Below are 24666 nucleotides of genomic sequence, written 5' to 3'. Positions count from 1 at the left end.
TCACGAGATTCCCATCTTTAGTGTCAAACGGTACAGTGCGTTGTATGGAGATGAAGGGCTCTGTTTCCCCATATAGCCACAATGTTGTCAAAGTCATTTTCTGTGCCACAGTTGGCATCAGCCCAAGGCACTATTGGGCACCTGCAAAGGGCCAAATTTCCCAGGAAGCCCTCTTGCTGATGCGAGTCCTAGTGCACTGGGGATGGTTGGGGCCAGCCACCAGCTGAGTAAGACCCTTTCACCTTCCTATGGCAGTGGACATGGTTTTTTCTTTCTTCATGGGCCAACAGCCACAACAGCATTCTAGCTGGTGGTTGCTGCCTGCCATGTTTTTTGCTCCCCTAGGGGCCCCATGCAGCATTACTTTACCCAGTGGGTGGCAGCTGCTGGCAGCTTTAGTTGCTGCTGCTGCTGATCTGCCAGCAATAAAATAACCCTGTGTCTGCTGCCAGGTGGAGGGGGGCTCACCCACTAGACATCACCTTGCCAAGGGCCCCCTCAAATCTGGAGCTGACTTTCTTTTATGGTCAAAGTAGTTACTGTTTACAGGCCAAAATGGCAAATTGTGTAAATAACTTTTCTGAAGCTGTACCATTTGTACTATAAAGTGCTAGGGGCATGAGGGCATTCTGAAAACATGGAGAGGGTCGCCACTATTTGTTCACAATGATTCTGGCACCTAGGGCTTCTGTGGTGGTGCCTTTCCTTTGTAAAAGAAAAGCTTCCTTGCCTGTCTGGCTGTGCCTGTGAAATTGGGTGCCCTATTTACTAAACTCTGCATGTTTGCCGAAGGCGGCCATGGCCCCAGAGATGCTGAGCTGTGGCCTGGGGTGAAATGATAAGCAGCTACTTGACCACGGAGCAAAAGCTCAGGTTTTGCTTTGAACTGAGAGATCAACAACCCCCATCACAGCTCACAGCATTGGGGAGGGGGGTGGCATTCAAAACAACAATTAACCTTTCAAAAACATTCTCATGTAAGGTCTGGGATTTATTAATGAAAGGTTCATATTAATGATAAAAGAGTGCTTGGGACAGCAAAGATAAGAGATTGCAAAACAGACTTGGTCACTGGGAGCAGTTATGCTGATAACTGTCTATAATTTCCTATCTGCCTAATCATATTTCCACAGGGGGAAAAGCACTGCAGAGGTTTGACTGAAATACACCTACCAGTGACACTGAGAGGCTGTTCTCACCAGCAGCCAAACCCAGGCTTCAGCAGCCAAGCCTGGGCTTGATTGCCCATGAGAAGTGCCGGGATCCACATAGATCCCAGTAGTGCTGCAGTGTTAAACCCAGTGCTGAAGCCCAGCTCTTAGCTGAGGTTAAGGCATCCTTAACCCGGTTCCTGGCATTGTGTGACAGCACGAGCTGCTTGCAGACAGAAGCTCATCCTGACACTCTGGTGATTCCCCCCTGGGGAATCCCCCAGTGGGCTGCGCTTGGCAGTGCACTGGGGGAACTAGCGGCACACATGTAGGCTTACACATGGGAGATTTTTGTACTTTTCCAATAGCAAGAGAAAGAGAGCTTTCCCTGGGAATTCCACCCCAAGCCCAGGGAGGTTCAAGCTCTGTGATAGAGGGGCGTGGTGGTGGCAGCCATTTTTGAATCTACCAGAAATAAGAAGAGTTTTAAGAGTAGCCTTTGCCAGAAAGCTCAGCAGGGGTGATTCAGCATTTCTTTCTCTCGCATGAGCTTGCTCTGAGACAAAGGCTTTAATCTGTTACAATTTGAGGCTATTTTCATGATGGGGGGGAACCGGTGTACAGGAGCCCAGCCTGGTTTTCCCCCATTGTGAGAACCACCGGGCTTGTGGGCGAGCCCAGTGATTCTCTGGCAGCTAGCCCGCCAAAGTAGCCCTCCCCTTAAATAAGGTTAGCGGAATGAGTGCTCCGCTAACCACATTTTGGCGATCATGAGTTGCCATGGTGCAGCTCTACACCATGGTGACTCATGAGGAGACCCCTGCCGGGAGGCTAAAACAAGTCTCCCAGTCTCAGGGGTCTCCCCAGGATGCCCCACACACTTTTGTGGGGCATCCTGGGCGCTCTGGGGGCTGGGTGGCCCCCAATTCCCACAGCCCCTACTTGTCCGTGACGGAGCCAGTAGTTGTGCAGGCAGCTGATCCGGCCGCCCAGGGCTCTGTGGGTGATAGTCTGTGGGGAGAACGAGCTAAACCTGCTCTCCCCGCCGAACCCTGTCTGGCACTTCATATGGATCATGTGAAGCACCTCCTAGTCTTTGTCTTGAAGGACTGCATGAGCATTCCCTCACTTGAGAAGTACAGATGGGGAGCATTCAACCTTGAGACAAGGAAGGGTAGATAAAAACATTGAAAACGTTCATAAAGTTGAGACACAATCTGAGACACAAATGAGTTGCTCATCACCGACATCATCACAAGCTTTGTTAAATAAGCAGCCATGCCACTTGCACAAGCCTACTCTTACACAGCACTCCAGATATCAATAGATGTGCTAGCTGGGAAGAGATCAACTTCTTTCCCCAAGGCCCAGATTCCCTAGGGACAACATCACTGACATTTGAGTGCTGGGTCACTGAAATATCCCTACAGAGATGTGCTTCTTGTGAAAAGACATCTGGATCTACAACATCTACAATGACTTAATAAAACTGTGCATTTATTGTGCTATAAAACTGATGTCTGGAAGCACCCAGACCATTAGCATACATTTTCTGTATGAGTTAAAATAGTGCAGAGGTCACCCTGCTCTCCTTAACCACCCTCCTTTAACTATGCTTTATTTGCAGCTTTTCTGATTTCTGTGACCTCTGTGACCCATCTCAAGCACAATTCCTCCCTTGTATTATTTTCTTGCATAAACTTGACAAGCGGGTCCCAAAGCAACTTAAAACTGATAGGATGTTTTATGCTGATTTGTCGCTGCTGTTGACAATTGCTCTTTTGTTCTCAGGAATGATAGATAACTCCGGACTGAGGCTATTTTATACTCCAGACTTAAGGAGATACGATGCTGGAGTTATTGAAGCGGGTCTTTGGGTCAGCCTCTTCCACAACATCCCACCAGGCATGCCTGAATTCATGTCAGAGGGTCACTGCACTCTGGAATGCCTGGAAGAAGTATGTCTCCTGACTAGTGTGTTTAATTTGTGATGCTGCTGTGCATTAACTGAAAATAGAATGTTTGAACTGATTTTTTCCCCCAGAGGGACATAATGAACATTGGTATAGTTTCCAGAGCACAGATATTTGTAGCACACTACATCTTGGATCAAAAGGTGGGACGTGGGTGCATGGGGCAGATGAAAACTGCACATGTAGCTCAATTTCACTTTTCTCTGTAGCAGTTCCAACTGTCAGAGAAACCACTAGACCCCTTGTCTCTTTGGCGGTGGGAACTGCTGAAGCATCAAAGCTGAAGCTCCAGGACTTGGTTCTGTCCCAGGCACACTTTTCCTTTATTTAGATCTTAGCCAACAGCATGGTGGTTGTTAGTACCATCAGATGCTCCTGCACAAAAGGAAGCTTGCACAAGGGAGCAATTCAGCCCTCTTCTTCCCACAGCAGATCCCTGCACCCACCTACACACTGCTCCTAAAGGTCAGGGGACCCTTCAGAAATGGGATGGGACATGGGGGCAGTGGTGGGGAATTGCTGTGAAGTAGGCAGAAGCACCATCTGAAAAAAGTGCTCCACTCATAGAAGGTGTCTCTGAACAATTTGAGGCAATTCCCATCTCCCTCTGGAGCTCCCCATGGCTTTTTGTGGGGTTCAGACAGAGTGCTGCTGTGGGGAATAGGGCAGAACAGTTCCCTTGCATGAGTTTTATTCGGCGATGGCTCCAACCCCAAGTCTTCAGTCCATTGGTTTTAAAGCTTTGAATTGGCATCAACAAAGGGCCAGTTTGGACCATACCTTCCCTGGCCACACAAAAGGGTAATGTCTTGATGCATCTCTTTATTTTTATTTATTTATTTATTATTAAAAGTTTATACCGCCCTTCCAAAAGGCTCGAAGTGGCTTACATTAAAATCAATTAACAATTAAAACAGAAATTATAAAACATCACAAAACAACAATAATTAATTAAAACATCATAAAACAACAATTAAATAATCAGAACAATTTAAAAATAAGTTTTAAAAAGCTGAGAAAGCTTGGTTGAAGAGATGTGTTTTCAGAAGTTTTTAAAAAATTGCCAGAGATGGGGAGGATCGTATTGTAGTAGGGAGCGCATTCCACAATCTCGGGTCAGCAGCCGAGAAGGCCCGTCTCTTTGTAGCCACCAAACAAATGGGTGGCAACTGGAGACGGACCTCCTCAAATGACCTGAATGGGTGGTGGGGCTCATAGTGAAGAAGGCGCTCTCTTAAATACCCAGGGCCTAAGCCATTTAGGGCTTTATAAGTTATAACCAGCACTTTGTATTTTGCCCAGAAACCTGTTGGCAGCCAGTGAAGCTCTATCAACAGAGGAGTAATGTGGACTCTCCAAAATGACCCAGAGACCAACCTGGCTGCCGCATTCTGAACCAACTGAAGTTTCCGGACTACGTACAAAGGCAGCCCCACGTAGAGTGCCTTATAGAAGTCAAGTCTGGAGGTTACCAACAAATGTACCACTGTTTTGAGGTCCTTGATCTTGAGAAATGGGTGCAGCTGGCGTATCAGCCAAAGCTGATAGAAAGCACCCCTGGCCACCGCCTCAACCTGAGAAACCAGGGAGAGATGTATCATGTAGGAATGTGTGGCTGTTTGTTCAAATGGCCATTCTATTCACGATTGAAATATTACTTTAAAGTAGTTGTGACCAATGAATTTGGACAATTAGTTTAGAAAATGTATTTGGACAATTAGCTTAGAAAAAAGATAACTGACGGGCGACATGATAGAGGTCTATAAAATTATGCATGGTGTCGAGAGAGTGGAGAGAGAGAGATTTTTCTCCCTCTTGCATAACACAAGAACCAGGGGTCATCCCATGAAACTGATTGCCAAGAAATTTCGGACCGACAAAAGGAAGTACTTTTTCACACAACTTATATTCAGCTTGTGGAATTCTCTGCCACAAGATATGGTGACAGCCACCAGCCTGAATGGCTTTAAGAAGGGCTGATATAAATTCATGGAGGACAAAACTCAATGGCTACTAGTCTGAGGGCTATAGGCCACCTCCAGCCTAAGAGGCAAGATGCCTTTAAACACCAGTTTCAGGGGAGCAACAGCAGGAGAGAGGGCATGCTCTCAGCTCTTGCGTGTGGGCTTCCCAGAGGCATTTGGTAGGCCACTGTAGGCCACAGGATGCTGGACTAAATAGGCCTTGGGCCTGATCCATCAGAGCTGTTCTTATGGGGGGTGGTTGGATGGAGAGTCTATAGTAAAAGGTTGAAAAACTGCTTCCTTAAGCTTTATGCAGATTTTGATTAATTTTGAAATATATATTTTTAGAACACAATAAAAAAAAATTTCTGATATCTTAATCACTTAATTCACAGCATAATGTTCTACATTAGCTAGTCCATCACATATGTATGGATCTTTATAGTTTACACTTTGGAAAAAAGTGTATCTATTGATTTCCAAACCTGCTAAATTCAAATAAAGTAAAGTGTGTCGTCAAGTCGATTTCGACTCCTGGCGCCCAAAGAGCCCTGTGGTTTTCTTTGGTAGAATACAGGAGGGGTTTACCATTGCCTCCTCCCACACGGTATGAGATTATGCCTTTCAGCATCTTCCTATATGAAATGAAACTTCATGGTATCGAATAATATTGCATTTGTCTTTTGTATAGACAGTCCAACTCTAAAGTTAGTTGAGAATTGGGCTTCATAGAAAATATGTATAAAGTAGATGATGTTTTAACATAGGAACATAGGAAACTGCCATATACTGAGTCAGACCATTGGTCTATCTAGCTCAGTATTGTCTTCACAGACTGGATAATCTGATCAGGAACTTGAAACCTTATGGAAAGTTTAAATCTAAGGATTTATAACACCACCACAACAAATACCTCTAGGCTTGACTATTGTAAGGCACTCTATGTGGGGCTGCCTTTATATGTAGTCCGGAAACTACAACTGGTACAGAATGAGGCAGCTAGATTGGTCTCTGGGTTAACCCGAAAGGACCGTATAACATTGATTTTAAAAGAATTGCACTGACTGCCAATATGTTTAGGAACAAAATACAAAGTGAGGGTTATTACCTATAAAGCTCTTAACAGCTTGGAGCGAGGATACTTAAGACAGCACCTTCTCTGCCATAAACCTTGTCGCCTATTAAGATCATCTAGAGAGGTCTGGTTATGGTTGCCACCAGTTTGTTTGGTGGCGACTCATGACCAGGTCTTCTCTGTGGCTGCCCTGGGGCCCTAGAATACTCTCTCTTTTGAAATAAGAGCATCTCCTTCTCTGCTTGCTTTTAGGAAGGACCTCAAGATGTACCTGTTTTCCCAGGGTTTTAACTGAAATTTTAATTTTTTTAAATATGTTTTTATATTTTGAGGGGTTTTTTTAACTTGTTTTGTGAATTTTAACTGGTTTTATTGTTTTATATTCACTATGTTTTAACTGTGTACACCGCCTAGAGATGTCTATATCAGGTGGTTCAGAAATATGATAAATAAATTAATATGTACATACATACATAAAATGTAGGGTGAGGGGGAGAGATGTTGAAGGAGGATGTCAGTCTTGATTTGTAGTCCTTTTCGAGGCCATTTTTCTTTCTAATAATTGAAGATTATGCTTTACAGTTCACCCGCAGTTAATAACTTTGACTTAACTCTAGACTGCTCTGTTATTGAGTTTCTTGCAGCTGGGCAAATGAATTTCCAAGCTGCAAAAGATAATTGCAACCAGATGTCTGTTCATATGTGTTCTCTTCTCATACATTGGCAATGCCAAATGTTTTGTTGTGGGAAAAGTTTAATCAAATGTACAACAACAACAATATGGAGAGCAAATGAAAGCTCATGAGAAATCAGAATTTGGGGGTTGATGAAGTGGGGTTACTGAGGGGACTTAGGACTGCCTTTGCTCACTGTTTCTTAACGATCTCTAAACTCCCCTGCATTTTGCATCTTGCTAAGCTTTGAGAACATGTTAGGAAGGCACAAGAACATTTAAAGAGGTTGCAGCTGCTGCCCAAGCAACACCTTGAACACTGCACATGCTAAAAAGGTCCACATGTATCTTAGGAATTTTTGAAGGGCTCCTTTTTATTTTTGGAAAGCTCATTTCCATTAAAGATAATATCTGTGGGGGTGGGGAGAGAGCAAAATGTATCTATGAAAGTGAGTGGTCCAAGCGGAGATTAACTATCGCATGATACTTAACATCGTGTTTGCACATTCTGTGGCTGACATCCTGACTATTGAAGTGTGTGCCTAAACAGTAGCTTCACACATGCATTGGGACCATCCCCGCAGCTCCATCAGTTCCCTTGTTTGCATGTTTTTGCACAACAGAGCCAGTGGCACGTCTCCTGGAGCACGCTCCCAAAGCCCTCTGATGCAGTAGAAACATGTTGTTGAGGGCAGTGACCTGTGTATGCTGTGACAGAGGGTTTGAGGAGTTCAGGAGAGCCCTCCAGGAGAAATGCCCACTGGATCCATTGCACACACAAAAAAGCATGCGTAAGAAAACCAGTGGAGCTGCAGTGGTGGTCCCACTGCGTGGGTGAAGTTGCTGTTTATGCTCACACGTTGGTAGTCAGAATTTCAGTCACTCTGTGGATTGGGAAGGCTGGGTGTGTTGTGGAAATGAACAGTCTATGTATCCTTCTAACATCACATGTGATCTCAGCCACACTGTCTGTGGTAAGCTGATAGGTTTTATTGGTATTTCTCAGGCCTTGGATGCTGAAAAGCCGACTGGGATTCATGTGTTTGCAGTTCTTCTCCATGCACACCTTGCTGGAAGAGCTATAAGGATGCGCCATTTCCGCAAAGGAGAAGAACAGCAGCTGCTGGCCTATGATGATGACTTTGACTTCAACTTCCAGGAGTTTCAGTATCTAAAAGAAGAAAGAACCATCTTGCCGGTATGAATATAAAGTGTTCCAAATGATTTTAGAGTGAGGTTGCTGTCATATTATATTTTGTGTCAAGAATATCCATATTACATGCATGCAAATCCTGTAGCTGGCAAATCGAGATTGGTGGAGGAAGTAAGGTGTGTGTGTTGGGAGTTCATTATATTGCTTACATATGTGAAACTTGGTTCTGCTTTCATGTGTGCATTTTGCAAATCACAACCAGGGGTGCAGCTAGGTAATTTTGGAGTGAGTTACTGGTGCCTCCCCCTCCACACACTCCTCCTCCTCCTCCTCCTCCTTGTAGTAGTAGTACTATTTGTATACTGCTTTTCAACAGAAGTTCCCAAAGTGGTCCACATAGCCCCATGGTTTCACACAGTTTCCCATTGGCACAGGCAGGCAGGAACAGGAAGGCAGACAAGACTGAGGTAAGCAGCAGAGCACTCTGCCTCAGCCAGCTCCTCCCACCTGCCGAACAGCTGAAGAATCTAAACACCTTCTTGTAATGGACCCACAAACCCATAGGTGTAGGCTAGAGTGCATTTGGGGCTTGGGGAAAGATTATGCAACCCCTCAAAGAATCCATATACCTTCTTGATCATTCATCAGAAATCCACAGCTCTGGGCCAGTGTGCATTTGCTAAAACAACAACAAGAACAAGAACAACAACAACAATAATAAAGGCAACACCACTCCCAATAGATTCTTGACCATTCACAAACTAACTGGGACACAACACATGTCCCTTGCTCCACAGTTCAAACACACAGCTGGATCACAAATGAGCGTGCATCTGTAGTGCATTTGTATGGGGGGAAATGTAAAAGCACACCACATGCCCCTTGCTTCACAGTTCTCACTCAGACCTTCTGGATTGCAAACCAACTTGAACACAGGGTATTTATTTATTTTTTATTATTATTTTTTTAAAAAATATCTTGCTTCAATTTAAATATACAGAGCCCTCCCACCCTGCCCTACATCTGTGCCCAATATCAAAGCTCTAAGCCAAACCATTGCAGGATATCTAAAAGGTGGGGCAAAAATGGGGAGGTACCTTCCAACCGCCAGGCAAGCCTCCCAATGACAGCCAGTCCCAAGCTTCAGCCCTGCAGGGCACAGAGGAGGCATCGTAGAGCCGGCTGTGGGGCAGGGAAGCAGGTGCACTGGGGCCCCCCAGGAAAGGAAGGCGGCCACGGACATGCACCCCAAGTTGTAGGCCTAACGGCGCTTCTGATCACAACTATGTTTTTTGTGTTTTTTTGAAAGAAATCACTTACCCCAGTACATTAATGTGCTTCTATCACAATAGCATTGTAAGTATGGAAAGTTGTGGATGCTATTTAAAAAAGTGCACTGGAAAAGAACTGTGCCATGTGAAGACTGCAGGAAGAGAATGAATAACTATTACAATGGCATCCTAAGGTCACTGTTGGCCCCAGCATGTGAGGTTGGACCAAGGCTAAAGCACATAGCACATACAAATGTACAATAGTACCCCAAAGACTGCTTTTTAAAGAACACAAAAAGCAAGAAGTCATGAGAGGGAGAGATGTTTAAACCTCTTTACCCATCTGCCAGTTCTCCTCTCCAAACTTCTACTGTTATTAGTATTACTACTACTACCATATTTATATCTTGCTTTTCAACAAAGAAAATTCCAACACAGTTACATATAATAACAAATGTATGGGAAATCTGTCCCCTGTCCCCAAAGGGCACAATCTAAAAAGAAACACCAAGGAGACAGAAGCTATTCTGGACTGAATAAGGACAGTTGCTCTCTCCTTGCTAAATATAAGAAAGCTGCCCAGTTAGCAGATTTTCACCTGTGGGGAAAATGTTTTGCCTTTACGAGATATGCATCTTGATCCGAGCAGGGGGAATGTTACTAGGGGAGAAATGTCGAGTGGATAAATGGTAGGGGAAGCATTAAGCACACATACACTACTTTTTTGTCTCTGTTCAAGTCCAATTGCTTTCTCCCCAGATGGCTTTTATTGTTTGCAAAGGCCATTGGGATTGACCATTGCACTCATGTGCATGCACTGTGTACATACAGGTGAAACTCGGAAAATTAGAATATCGTGCAAAAGTCCATTAATTTCAGTAATGCAAATTAAAAGGTGAAACTGATATATGAGACAGACGCATTACATGCAAAGCGAGATAAGTCAAGCCTTAATTTGTTATAATTGTGATGATCATGGCGTACAGCTCATGAAAACCCCAAATCCACAATCCCAGAAAATTAGAATATTACATGGAACCAAGAAGACAAGGATTGTAGAATAGAACAATATCGGACCTCTGAAAAGTATACAGTGTACTGTGCTTGATTGGCCAGCAAACTCGCCTGACCTGACCCCATAGAGAATCTATGGGGCATTGCCGAGAGAAGGATGAGAGACATGAGACCAAACAATGCAGAATTGCTGAAGGCCGCTAATGAAGCATCCTGGTCTTCCATAATACCTCATCAGTGCCACAGGCTGATAGCATCCATGCCACGCCGCATTGAGGCAGTAATTGCTGCAAAAGGGGCCCAAACCAAGTACTGAATACATATGCATGCTTATACTTTTCAGAGGTCCGATATTGTTCTATTCTTCAATCCTTGTCTTCTTGGTTCCATGTAATATTCTAATTTTCTGGGATTGTGGATTTGGGGTTTTCATGAGCTGTACGCCATGATCATCACAATTATAACAAATTAAGGCTTGACTTATCTCGCTTTGCATGTAATGCGTCTGTCTCATATATCAGTTTCACCTTTTAATTTGCATTACTGAAATTAATGGACTTTTGCACGATATTCTAATTTTCCGAGTTTCACCTGTAGTTTGGCCCTCAGTGCTGTGACCCATAGGAACAGTTCATATGCCTATGTTTATTCAAAGTGCCCTCCAAATGATTCTAGAATCCTATGTTTCAATTCCTAATTCTCTAGTTATAGCATTTTGAATTTTCTTTGATACTCTGTATAAGCTAAACTTCTTCGGGATGTTCCCATTTTTGTTACTGGACAGGTTTGGCTTGTGATAGAAGTAAAATCATAGTTGCACGAGCCTGAAACAGCTTCTCCCTGCTTAAATCTGTCAGCAGTGGTCAGCTGCCTTGTCTGCCTCAGAGCTTTGAGGATGGCTAGTCATGACAAAGAGTGCTCTGCCTTTGCAACATGGAAATTTATCCTCCTGTAGCAACCTTATTATTGTGAGATAATTTAATTATAACATTTAAAACACTCATCTTGTTTTAATAAACTACTAAATATCAGGGTGTTGGGGGTTTTAAAATAAGAGAATGTGGTAAATGCAGTAGTGGTGATGCTAGATGTATTGAAGTTATTATCACCAGTAGTATTAAGGTTGATTTACATGTCCATTGGGCATATTGATGTGAATGCTCCAAAAAGGATTATCTGTGATTTTTGTAGCTGGGTTGCACATTTTGGTTCTAAGGAAAAGTAGAACTGGCTATTTAGATGCCAACACATTTTTGAACTACCTTTTACAGCAGGGTTCCTGTTCCTGAGGAGAAATAGTGGTTGATGTTGTAGGACAAATTAATTACGATACGATAGTCTTTATTGTCATTGTCCTGTACAGAACAACGAGATTGAAAGAATCTACAACAACCTCTATAGGATCTAACAAGAAATAGCTAAATATATCCCAATATAACCGCCCCCCATATACCCATTGCCCTAAAAAACTCTAAAAAGAAACACTAAAAAAACTCACACAAAAAGTTGTGTGGCATATTTTATACCAATCAATATAAATGTCATGCAGCACATGAAATTTCAGTATACATTTTACATCTTTAAAAAAACTCACTTTTCAATGCTATCATGCTCTTAAAATGTCTACCTATCTGCATGTTTATCTAAAATGACTCAAATATTGCATTTGTAACAGTGAATTTCTTAAATGTTGTGTTTCAGGGAGATAATTTGGTCACTGAATGTCACTACAGCACTCTTGATCGATCACATATGACTTGGGTAAGTAACTTTATGAAGTGGCTTGAAATTGAATGAAAATGTCTTCAGTTTAAAATATTGACAGCAGACATTCTTTTCAGATTATAAAATGTAGACATAATCAGAAACGATGAACTAAAACAACTTCCTCCTGCCCTGCTTTTTCTATGCTGATAGAGAAAATAAAAGAGGAAGCAGGTTAGGGTGCTATACAGACATTTGTTCTTATTTACCATAAAAATGTAGTATACAACATTTTTGTAAAATTGCATTTTATAAGTAGAATAAAACCAGAATTATATAAATGTCAAAAGATGGAAGATAGTGAGGTATGTCATTATTGATCATCCATGTTGAGTTCATAAGGTGTATAGCAAAACTGTATGCTTTGGTGCTGATAAACCTTTCAGGAAATTCAAAGAATCATGAGTGTGTCAATCTTGTTGTATGCTACATATTTCCAGTCCATTGTTTGGTATGACATGGATAATATTAAGCCTCACATGAAGCTGTATGGGATCAAATGCTAGTCTGAGGTTACACCATGGGAATTGTTTTCTTTTGCAAAATTTAGATTAAGGCAATCAGTAATAGCCAGAAAACTCTAATGTGTGCACATTACCATCCTTGGTAATCCTTTTCAGAAATGAATGTCAGTTTCATCTGGCAGTGAGATTTTATGCTAGCTGTAGGATACTCCACAAATACGGGATTAACCATCCTTTGTCTTTATTTGTGCTTTGTATGTACTATACTTAGGCTTGGTTATTAACTAATTTACCCTGGATCTATGGAATCCAACTTGGATCTATGGAATCCAGTTCCAATTCTGAGAATTCAGGTAAAGCGGACTTTAGTTACTTTGGCATAAGCTTTTAGTGGTCAAAATCACCAGCACAGAGGTCCTCTCCATCACATTTGTGTCTGGCCTCTGGTTAAACCTTTTACTGTCCATTGCTATTTTCTTTGTACTGTTTGCTCCCAAATTCCCTACGTGTTTCTTCATAGTTTCTTTCCACGGAGACAATGTTTCAGCAGTTAGAACATCTGCAGACAGGGGAGAGACTTGCAAACAACTTGAAAATATCTATTGATGTATCTTCATTCCCACTAGGAGCCAGAAAAGTATTAACAGGCCCGACCTATGAGAGAAAAAGGCCCGACCTATGAGAGTCTCTAACATTTGGCTATTTCAGCCGCCATTTCCAAGCTGGGGAAATTTCCAGTTATTTCCAAAGAGGCCTGCTGTGGCCACGAGATTCTGCAGCATAAAGGAAGTTGGAACATTTGAAGACTGGGGGGAAGCTGGTAAAAATGTTTTCCCCTCCAGTCCCATCCATCTGAAACCTGAAACCAGAATGCTCAGGAGATACTGAGAAAGGAAGTCCCAAGTGAGGGAATCTGAAACCCAGGTTGTTTTGAATAAAATTGAAATATATAATAAACTGCCTTGAGAACTTTAATTAATTAGTAGAAGGGTTATAAATATTTCACCTGTTCTTGAGGCTGCTTAATATACCTTCATAGATTATTTTCAGTACTCCTAAGCAGGTATCGTCACCTTAAGTGGCGCAGCAGGGAAATGCTTCACTAATAAGCAGAGGGTTGCCGGTTCAAATCCCCACTGGTACTATATCAGGCAGCAGAGATATCAGAAGATGCTGAAAGGCATCATCTCATGCTGCATGGGAGGAGGCAATGGTAAGCACCTCCTGTATTCTACCAAAGAAAACCACAGGGCTCTGTGGGCACCAGGAGTTGAAATCGACTTGATAGCACACATTACCTTTAAGCAGGTATTTATTTATTTATTTATTTATTTATTTAATTGTTGAATTTATATACCGCCTTTCATTAAAAACAATCTCAAGGCGGTTTACAAAAGTTAAAAAACATACAATAAAATGACAATAAAAATATTTAAGCTAAAAATATAAAAACAGACCAAATTTAAAAACTATAAAATACAAGCATAAAAACTATATACAGGTAAAAACACATAGAAGCAGCAATAAAAACAATCATGTAAAAGCCTGGATAAAAAGCCAAGATTTAACAAGCTTTCTAAAAACTGTGATGGAGTCTGAGGAGCGAATGGCCACTGGAGAGAATTCTAGAGTCTGGGGGCAGCAACAGAGAAGGCCCTGTCCCGAGTGCACAACCGCTGAGCCTCCCTCATTGTCGGCACCCGGAGCAGAGCCCCCTCAGATGACCTCGTCAAGTGGGCAGCAACCCTTGGGAGCAGGCGGTCCCTCAGATACCCCTGGCCCAAACTGTTAAGGGCTTTAAAGTCAAAACCAGCACCTTGAATTGGACCCGGAAACGAACTGGCAGCCAGTGCAACTCATTCAGAATGGGTGTGATGTGCTCCCACCGGGCAGCTCCAGACAAAACCCTAGCTGCCACATTTTGCACTAGCTGCAGTTTCCGGATATTCTTCAAGGGCAGCCCCACGTAGAGCGCATTACAGTAATCCAGCCATGATGTGACTAAGGCATGGGTAACTGTGGCCAGATCTGCCTTCTCAAGAAAGGGACGCAGCTGGCGCACTAGCCGAAGCCATGCAAAGGCACCCCTGGCCACCTTCTCCACCTGAGCTTCCAAAAGCAGAGCCGGGTCCAGTAGTACCTCCAAGCTGTGTACTTGCTCCTTCAAGGGGAGTGCAACCCCATCCAGAACTGGTAAAATCTCCTCATCCCGATTGGCTCTCCTACTGACCAACATTACCTCCGTCTTGTCCAGAATCAATTTCAGTTTATTAGCCCACATCCAACCCATCACAACCACCAGCCCCCGATTCAGGACATCCACCGCCTCCCTAGGATCAGATGGCAAGGAGAGATAGAGCTGAGTGTCATCCGCATATTGCTGACAACTCAGTCCAAGTCCCTGGATGACCTCTCCCAGCAGTTTCATGTAGATGTTAAACAGCATGGGGGACAAGACCGAACCCTGCGGGACCCCACAGGTCAGTGGCCACGGAGCCGAGCAGTTGTCCCCCAGCACCACCTTCTGGACCCTCCCCTCAAGAAAGGACCGGAACCATTGCAACGCAGTACCTCCGACTCCCATACTTGAGTGGTGGCCCAGAAGGATACCATGTTCGATGGTATCGAACGCCACCAGAGGTCCAGCAGAACCAACAGGGACGCACTCCCCCTGTCTAGTTTCCAGCGTAGGTCATCCACAAGAGTGACCAAGGCAGTTTCAGTCCCATACCCGGGGCAAAAGCCAGATTGAAAAAGGTCCAGATAATCCGTATCATCCAAGACCCTCTGCACCTGGGACGCCACCACACGCTCTATCACCTTGCCCAAAAAGGGCAGGTTAGAGACCGGTCTATAATTGTCCAGGTTGGAGGGATCAAGGGAGGGCTTTTTAAAATAATGGTCTTACCACCGCCTCCTTGAGGCATGGTGGCATCCTGCCCTCCCTTAATGAAGCATTAATAGTCACCTCCAACCATCTACCTGTACCGTCCCTGGCAGCTTTTATTAGCCATGAAGGGCAAGGGTCAAGAGCACACGATGTTGTCCGCACACTGCCCAGGATCTTGTCCACATCCTCAGGCCGCACTAACTGAAAAGAATCCACCACAACAGGTCCAGATGGTACCAGAGGCACATCTGCTGGAACTGCCAAAACTCTGGAGTCCAAATCGGCACGGATGCGAGTGACTTTATCTGCAAAGTGGCAAGCAAACTGATCACAATGAGCCGTAGATGATTCCTCCCCCATTACCTGGGGGGGATGTGTGGAGCAATGTTTTTACCACACGAAACAGCTCTGTTTTTCTGCACTGAGCAGATGCAATGGAGGCGGAGAAAAATAATTTCTTTGCCGCCCCCACCGCCACGGAGTAGTCCCTAAAATGGGCTCTAGCCCATGTTCGGTTGGATTCGATACGACTCTTCCTCCAGTGTCATTCCAGCTGTCCAGTTGTTTCATCTCCCTAAGCTCTGAGGAAAACCAAGGAGCAGATCAGGCTCCACCAAGTCGGAGAGGATGTTTAGGAGCACCCGTGTCAACAGCCTGGGCTGTCTCTCCATTCCAGATCAGGGCCTCAACAGGGTCACCAGCTTTGGACACTGGAAACTCCCCGAGGGCCGTCTGGAATCCAAGCAGGTCCATAAGTCTCTGGGGGTGGACCATCCTAATTGGCCCACCACCACTGCAGACGGAGCAGTCAAACTAAACCCCACCACCCATCCCCCGCCGCCCGCCCATTTCTAGCTAACTTGAGGTCGGGTCCGGGGCGAGATTTAAGGGGGCGGGAGGGGGGCTTCAGGGGGCGGCGGCAGCAGCAGGGTCTTCAAGGGGGCGATATTTTAACCACGGAGGAGCCAGCCATGTTATTGAATGAAGCAGGCGGTGAGGGATCCTGCCGCCGGGACTTTTTCAGTAATTACGGCGCCAAACTGGAAAGCGCGGGAGGGGTAAGTAAAGCCCCCCCGCCCTTAATGGAACCCCCCACCCTACTCTCCCGAACCCCGAACCGCCCTGTGTCCGGACCGATCTGGAGGCCTTTAGAATGGCCTCCAAACCAGTCCGTGCACATTCCTACCCACTACCTGTGATATTGCGCCTCCATTCCATCCCTGCTTTTCTGCTCTCCCAGACACATCTCCTCAGCCTAACCAACCACAGCTCCTTGGCTTGATAAAAAACCAAATCCAGACCTATGCAGTCTCTTGCTCTTGCTGACTTCTTTGTAGCAGGAAGCACCTGGGCCCCCGGCAGCTCACCCCACGGCTGAGAGCCACAAGGACAAGAGCCCTTGTGTTCTCACCCTTCGGCTCGCGCCAAGAGGCTCGCGCCCTTGGGCCACCTGAGCCCTTGTTCTTTGATTGATCTAATATAGGAGGCCATGCCAGTAGCTGCAGGCATGGCTCTCAGGACTATCAGAAAATACAAACCCCACCACCACAGCAAGGTGAAAATGCCATAAGGGAAATTTTGACAGTCACTACTCTGCAAAATAAGTAGAACTTGCTTGAGATGGAGTTAGAACCTAGGCTATTAGTGAGGGTCACTATCCAGATTTGGAAGTCATTGAATCTCCAGTGATTAGCTCTTTTTGTTCTTCCCCATGTTATTGTCTCATGCATGACTCCATTTTTCCCTATCTGCCTTTTGCTACCACTGTTTTCATTGTTATATACATATGAACACAATGTCAGAAGTTGCAGTGATGGCAGAGAAGTAAAGTAAAATTCTGCTGTCGAGTCGGTGTTGACTCCTGGTGACCACAGAGCCCTGTGGTTGTGTTGGTAGAATACAGGAGGGGTTTACCATTGCCATCTCCCACACAGTATACGATGATGCCTTTCAGCATCTTCCTATATCGCTGCTGCCCAATATAGGTGTTTCCCATAGTCTGGGAAACATACCAGCAATGATTCGAACCAGCAATGTCTTGCTCCCTAGGCAACTTACTTCCCTGCTGAAGTACATAGAGGGAAAAGCACCAGGGGAAAACAATGAGCAGATTTTGGAGCAAACTCAGAGAAACCTGGATCCCGGAACTGATTTGGTGATATTAGGTCTGGTCAAAATTAGTGTGCATAGCCCAAGTAAGTACACAGGAGAAAAGCTATGAGAAAGGTCAATATAGTGCCCTTTCCCACCATTTGGCTTAAAAAAAACTCTTCTGCACCTGTTGTGCATAATCAATTCCTTCATTTTATATCAGTTTCACTTCAGCTACAATAAAAAAGAATGTAAGTTTTACAACTTGCAAAGACAGTTGGCACAGAAGCAATGGCTTCTGTGACAGTCATAGAGCTGTAGCTGTAGGTTATTTGCTGTTTCTGCTTTGTGTGATGTGCACTTTAAGTATGGATTTCTTGTAATTATTAATAACTATATAGTAGTCTTGGGAAACATTCCCCATATCTACCCAATGAAGATACTGATCTACCGGAGAAATCCTGAAGCCCATATTGTTAATCTATTTAAATTTTCAGGGTGGTCTTAGCACCAGAAATGAAATGTGCCTTTCTTACCTTCTGTACTACCCAAGAATAAATCTTACCCGGTGTGCAAGTATTCCAGACATAATGGAACAACTTCAATTTATTGGTGTTAAAGAAATATACAGACCAGTAAGGTAAGTAGGGTATATTATGGACTGTGCTATTGCAAAACTGTATGGCATTGGATATCACTGGAACAGCCCCCTTGAGACACTACTAAGCACATTCTTGGTTACTACTTTCTGGTTGTACTTCTCTTAAATTGTGTTGAAAGAAAACTGACATTTTCTGTAAGTAGACTGCTCTTCAACCTCCAAGGATCAAAGCTGTCTGGACTAACGACAGATATGCATATATTAACACAATCCACCTAGTCTCATGCTGTATCCTGTGTCCTGATACTTTTCATGCCTCTGCTGTGCAAGCTAAGAGAAGCATGTTCTCCAAGGGCCTAGGGAGGAGGCTGTGGCAAGGTGAGATGTGCCACAAATTCCCAAATGCATTGCAGCAGGCCCTGCACAACTACAACAACATGTGTGCACAGGGGCTGTCAGGTAGGAGAGGGGATGGTTCTCCTAAACTCCTATTGGGTGACTTGCAAGCTCTTTTCCATATGTCTTCATGCGGGGAGAGGATCACGTCCACAATGTTTAAGAGTTGAATTGCTTATTTCCCATCGTATTTTCAGACAGTGTTATGAACACTTAGAGATGTCTATACACATGTTTGTGTAAATGATTGTATATGTGTTCACTTTAAAAGTGAACCTGGGCACAGACTATCTCAAATGCAGGGCGCAGTTAGGAAGTGTGCTGCTGCCCATGTGTTCAACATAACATGTGAATAACTGTATATGTGTGTGTAGTTCTGTATGCTGATACACTGCTTCCCTGTCACTGCTGTGGCCAGATAGGATTGAGAGAAGGGGAACAGGAAGTGGTGGGGGGGGGATAGTGGAAGGACTAGCAGGAGGCATTGGGCAGGGAGGCTTCTAGCCCCCATTGTGCTCCCAACAAAACTGTCAGCACAGCAGGTTCTTGGTATGAAAACTAGAGCTAGTGGCCAATATCCAGTGCTTTGTGCAGTGAACCGGGCACAGAGAAAGAGGGCGAGTGGTTTTGCTTCTCTCCCCTTCCTCCAAAAGCTCTTTCCACATGCATAAATCTGTTCCTAGGCTATACAACCATCAGGAACATATCCTAGTGGGAAAGGCTTTTGGAGGGAGGATCTACTACATAAGAAGCCTTCAGTACTTGAACATGGATCCACAGCCCTTCTTCTGCATCAGATGTTGCCTCTTATCTTATCTTATCTTGCCAACATCCAATGCTTCAGGGGTACAATGCACTGGGCTCTTTGGAGAAAGAATGGGATATAAATGCAAATAAGTAAATATAAAGTCTCCCACCCCAAGTTCATACAGAATCAAGCCAGGGAGACTTTGTCCTGCACTGTTGCAAATAACTGTTGTCTGGACTACTGTGGTAAAAGAGTCCACAAAGTACAATATTAAAGAGACTGGACAGTGCTGAAATTAGTCTGAATAAATTAAAGAATTAAGGCTAACGATGTGTCTTTAAATGATTAACATTTCTGTGTTTTCACAGTTGGGATAAGTATATAGCTGATATCCAGCAATGCTTTAAAGACTATACTTTCGGTAGAGTTTTATACTAAAAAGTGATCAAGGCATAAAGGCTCACATGACCACAACTACTGGGTCACTCCCGGCCCTGCTGCACCGTGCACCCACATGACCAATGTGCAAGTACTCCGGCTGGAGCAGCAAGGAGGATGGAGGAAACCTGGCTGTGTCTTCCAGTATCCCACAATGCACCATGCAAGCAGCGCGGTGCATTGGGGGAGTTCCGTGCTGCCAGGCCACTCCTTCTTCCTCCCGGTTCTATGGAAGGTTGGGCTGCCAGCAGCCCGAGTTTCCACATGACCAGGCGCTGAGGTAGGAGGGTGCAAACATGCCCTTCTACCTCACTTTTACCTTAGTACAAAACCCAGGCTGCCCGGTGTAGGAGCACCAGGATCGGGACCAATCGTGCGGCTTCTCATGACCAGCCCTACCCAGGTAGGGTAGTTACAGCCCTGATAGGGCTGGTTGTGAGAATGACCCCATAGTTCTAAGTACTGTTTCAGGGACAACCCCCCTTGGAGTACAACACCTGTAGAGGCTATTCTCTCAACACAAGCTGCCTAGGGTAACCCAGGATGCTCATGAGAGGAGAGCTGGTCTTGTGGTAGCAAGCATGACTTGTCCTCTTGGCTAATCAGGGTCTGCCTTGGTTGCATCTGAATGGGAGACTTGATGTGTGAGCTCTGCAAGATATTCCCCTCAGGGGATGAAACCACTCTGGGAAGAGCAGAAGGTTTCAGGTTCCCTCCCTGGCTTCTCCAAGATAGGGCTGAGAGAGATTCCTGCCTGCAACCTTGGAGAAGCCACTGCCAGTCTGTGAAAACAATACTGAGCTAGATAGACCAATGGTCTGACTCAGTATATGGGAGTTTCCTATGTTCCTATGACATCTGGAGTGCTGGGAGCCCTCTGTTCCCGGCTGCACTAGAAGAAGGTAGCCCTGTTTTTTTACTTGGCATTTTACTGAGGTAAAATAACCTGTGGTCCAGAGGTGGGGGAAGAGCAGCTGTGCCAAGTACGGCAGCTGCTCTAATGAGCTCAGCCACCACACTTGTGGTGCAGGACACTCTGGAAAGTGAGAGTGGGAAGTCTTCCCATTCCAAGCTTTTGCCCTCATCACACCACCACTTGTGTGGGCACATGGCATGGCAAAAGTATAGATGATGATGCTCTTCTGTCAGGGAAGGCAGGCAAGCTCCTTCCTTACCCACAGAACTCCCCAGTGGGGGACTGAGGTCATGTGAACGACCTCATAGTCTTTCTTTTGCTGGCTTCATTTAATCTCTCCTAACTGCTAGGGAGAAAACAAGGTTCTAATTTAGAGCTTGCACATCCATCTTTTTGATCTTTTGATTTTGAAAATCAACAAGGCTAACTAGTGAAATGCTCTCTTAAATGTTCATTCATAATAACGTCCCAAGGAACAACACAACAGATTTGGCCCGAGGAAAGACAAGTTGCTTAGCTACTCCAAAAATGCAAATTGTGTTTCTCGGATAACATGGTAATTAATTGAAGAGACTAATAATAGTCCTGGCTTTGAAGACCTGATTCAGAGTTCCTATTTTGTGACTTACACTTAAATATATGTGATGAAGCACTTCATTATCAATCAATCAATCAATCAATCAATCAATCAATCAAGTGCCTAAAATTTATTAATTGTTGTAAGAAGATAAAATAGCAAAACAAGTATACCTGCTAAAAATCTGATGTGCAGCATATTAATGGTGGTGGAAAGATGTCTCCCTTTTCATTTCATAATTCCTCCAGTGACTGTTGCTGGTGTCTATCTTGTGTTTTGTTTTGTTTTTAGATTGTAAGCCTTTTGGGGACAGGGAGTCATCTTATTTATTTATTATTTCTCTGTGCAAACCGACCTGAGCCATTTTTGGAAGGGTGGTATAGACATTGAATGAATGAATGAATGAATTTTCCATAAGTTTGCTATTCTCCATGTTTTTCAGAGCCTGTCTGCAGCAAAAAAAATAAACCCCACACACACACACACACACACACACACAATGCAGTAAGAATTTCAATAATATGTTTTATTTTTAAATGCAGGACTTGGCCATTCATTATCAAGAGTCCAAAACAATACAGAAACCTCTCTTTCATGGATGCAATGAACAAGTTTAAGTGGTCCAAAGAACAGGGTCTCTCCTATAATGACTTTGTTCTTAGGTTGCCAGTGAATGTAAGATGCACCAAGACTGACAATGCAGAGTGGACGGTAAGGTTGATCCTGCTTTAACTGTGCTTCAGCCTACAGTTGAATAGATTGGAGAAATAGAATAGTATGGAGAAATTGCCTATTCTCCATACCCCATTCTTCTTTGCCTGGATCAGATTAAAGGTCCATCTATTTCAACATTCTGTTTCCAACAGCAGCCAGCTAGATGCCTTTGAAAAAAACAGAAACAAGGCATGATCATGATGACTGTCCCCTTTTCCTGGCCCCCAACATCTGGTAATCAGAGAAATACTGGTTGGTAAACTGTGCAACATTACTAGCGCCCTGTAACATAATGTTCATGCAGTTGCACAATGGTACGGCCATTACTTCCAAAGGCCATGCCAGCACATGATTATAGTGGTATAATGCCTCTGATCATGGAAGTTTCAAGAGCAATATTTATTTATTTATTAATTATTAAAACTTTTATACCGCCCTTCCCTGGCCACACAATTAAAAGGGTAATTTCTTGATGCATCGCTTTATTTTTATTTATTTATTATTAAATGTTTATACCGCCCTTCCAAAAGGCTCAGGGTGGCTTACATTAAAACAACACCATTAAAATCAATTAACAATTAAAACAGAAATTATAAAACAGCACAAAACAATAATTAACAACTAAAACATCATAATACAACAATTAAATAATCAGAACAATTTAAATACAAGTTTTAAAAAGCTGAGAAAGCCTGGTTGAAGAGATGTGTTTTCAGAAGTTTTAAAAAAATTGCCAGAGATGGGGAGGATCGTATTTTAGTAGGGAGCGCATTCCACAATCTCGGGGCAGCAGCCTAGAAGGCCCGTCTCTTTGTAGCCACCAAACAAGTGGGTGGCAACTGGAGATGGACCTCCTCAAATGGCCTCAATGGGCGGTGGGGCTCATAGTGAAGAAGGCGCTCTCTTAAATACCCAGGGCCTAAGCCATTTAGGGCTTTATAACTAGCACTTTGTATTTTGCCCGGAAACCTATTGGCAGCCAGTGAAGCTCCATCAACAGAGGAGTAATGTGGACTCTCCAAAATGACCCAGAGACCAACCTGGCTGCCGCATTCTGAACCAACTGAAGTTTCCGGACTACGTACAAAGGCAGCCCCACGTAGAGTGCCTTACAGAAGTCAAGTCTGGAGGTTACCAACAAATGTACCACTGTTTTGAGGTCCTTGATCTTAAGAAATGGGTGCAGCTGGCGTATCAGCCAAAGCTGATAGAAAGCACCCCTGGCCACTGCCTCAGCCTGAGAAACCAAGGAGAGACATTGATCCAGAAGTACTCCCAGACTTCGAACCTGTTCTTTTTGGGGAAGTGTGACCCCATCTAGAACAGGTAGATCAAAACCGTCTCTAGAGTTCTGACCCCGCACAATAAGTACCTCCATCTTATCTGGATTCAGCTTCAGTTTATTCTCCCTCATCCAGCCCATTACTGCTTCCAGGCAGGCATTTAGGCCAATATAACTATGGCTCAAACTTCTGAAATCTAATTTTGCTTATTTATACCCCTTCACATTCCAAGGGCTCGTGGCAGCTTACAGAAATTTTGTCAATAGCCTTAATTTTGCCATTGTCCCCAATGTGCTCATTATCCAAATCAGATGTTGGATTAAAACACTCATCAGCCCCAACTACTGGCTACTGTGGCTGTGGTTGATGGGAATTGTAGTTCAAAAACATGGGGAGGGCTGGAGTTGTACAGCCCTGACTTAGATAGTGAGCTCCTTGGGAAGAAATCTGCTAAATCAATACAAATGACGAATAATGAACATGTTATAATCATTGATTATAAATTATGCATTGGTGGTGATGGTGATGCCAGCTAAGTTCATATCAGCTATTTAAACCAGGACAGTTTCTCAGTCCTTTAGTGTATGTAATTTTATTTCATTTTAAATTGCAGATACAAGGAATGATGGCTTTACCACCTGAAATTGACAGACCGTATGTGACAGAGCCAATTATATGTAGCTCATCTTCTTGTTTAAACGGCAGAAGATTTTTAACCCTCTTGATTGCTCTGTACATCTCAGCCACTGCTCCAAGGAATAGTGGGCCCTTTGTATAATAATCCTGATCATACTCATATATGTTCTCTGTGCCATGCAAGTCCTGATACGTTTGCACTGTTGCTCTTGTAGAGTTATTTTTTTACATGTTCATAAACTAAATCTGTTTCAAAAAATGTCGATGCCCTTTGAAAGAAAAATTACTGGTTTTTTTAATTTACAATATATTCTGTACATAAATTTCATGGCTTTGTGACATATTATTGAAATTGATTTATATAGTTCCATTTGATTCATCCTGGCACATCACTTTGTGACTACAAAAGCTGCTCTGTATTTGGATACCATTGTAATAAACTAAACTTTATCTACGTAACCTTAATAATCTTGAAGTCTGCCAAGTTATTTCACCCTCGGCTCTTGACATCTTAGTTGTGTAAAGTGCCTCTTTCTTTTCAAAAAAAGATCACAAACCTGAACATGGCAGAATCTCTGAAAGTGTATTTTATGTTCACACTCCAGGTCCTTTGTCTTTCCACTGGGTCTGTTTCAAGCCTGCTTGGAATTTTTTTAGGGAACAATTTAGAGAACAGTGCTTTCCTCTGCTAACTGAACAAAGAGGCACCTTTTAAAAGTGGTGATTCTCTTTATGGAGCGGGGAGAGAACAACTGGCCCTATCCAGCCCCAGCACAGCATCCCTCCAGTGGCTGTTGCTGGAGTCTATCTAATGTTTCTTTTTTAGAATGTGAGCCCTTTGAGAACCAGGAGCCATCTTTATATATTTTTACTT

General features: G+C 43.8%; 1 protein-coding gene across 3 annotated transcripts in view; it reads left to right on the top strand.

The window, feature by feature from the left end:
* MOXD1 (monooxygenase DBH like 1) overlaps positions 1–24254 on the top strand; it is a 92892-nt gene extending 68638 nt beyond the window's left edge. For all 3 annotated transcript variants that reach the window (XM_053287502.1, XM_053287512.1, XM_053287521.1), the window contains exons 7-12: positions 2943–3109; positions 7843–8034; positions 11976–12035; positions 17981–18123; positions 21702–21870; positions 23770–24254. In XM_053287502.1, the coding sequence (XP_053143477.1) occupies positions 2943–3109; positions 7843–8034; positions 11976–12035; positions 17981–18123; positions 21702–21870; positions 23770–23934 (896 nt within the window). In that variant the 3' untranslated portion in view covers positions 23935–24254. The remainder of the gene's footprint in view (positions 1–2942; positions 3110–7842; positions 8035–11975; positions 12036–17980; positions 18124–21701; positions 21871–23769) is intronic.
* The last annotated feature ends 412 nt before the right edge of the window (positions 24255–24666 follow it).

Source organism: Hemicordylus capensis, chromosome 1, assembly GCF_027244095.1.
Source record: "Hemicordylus capensis ecotype Gifberg chromosome 1, rHemCap1.1.pri, whole genome shotgun sequence".
NCBI lineage: Eukaryota > Metazoa > Chordata > Lepidosauria > Squamata > Cordylidae > Hemicordylus > Hemicordylus capensis.
Note: the sequence above shows the minus strand (reverse complement) of the source record. Positions and strands in the feature narration are given on the sequence as shown.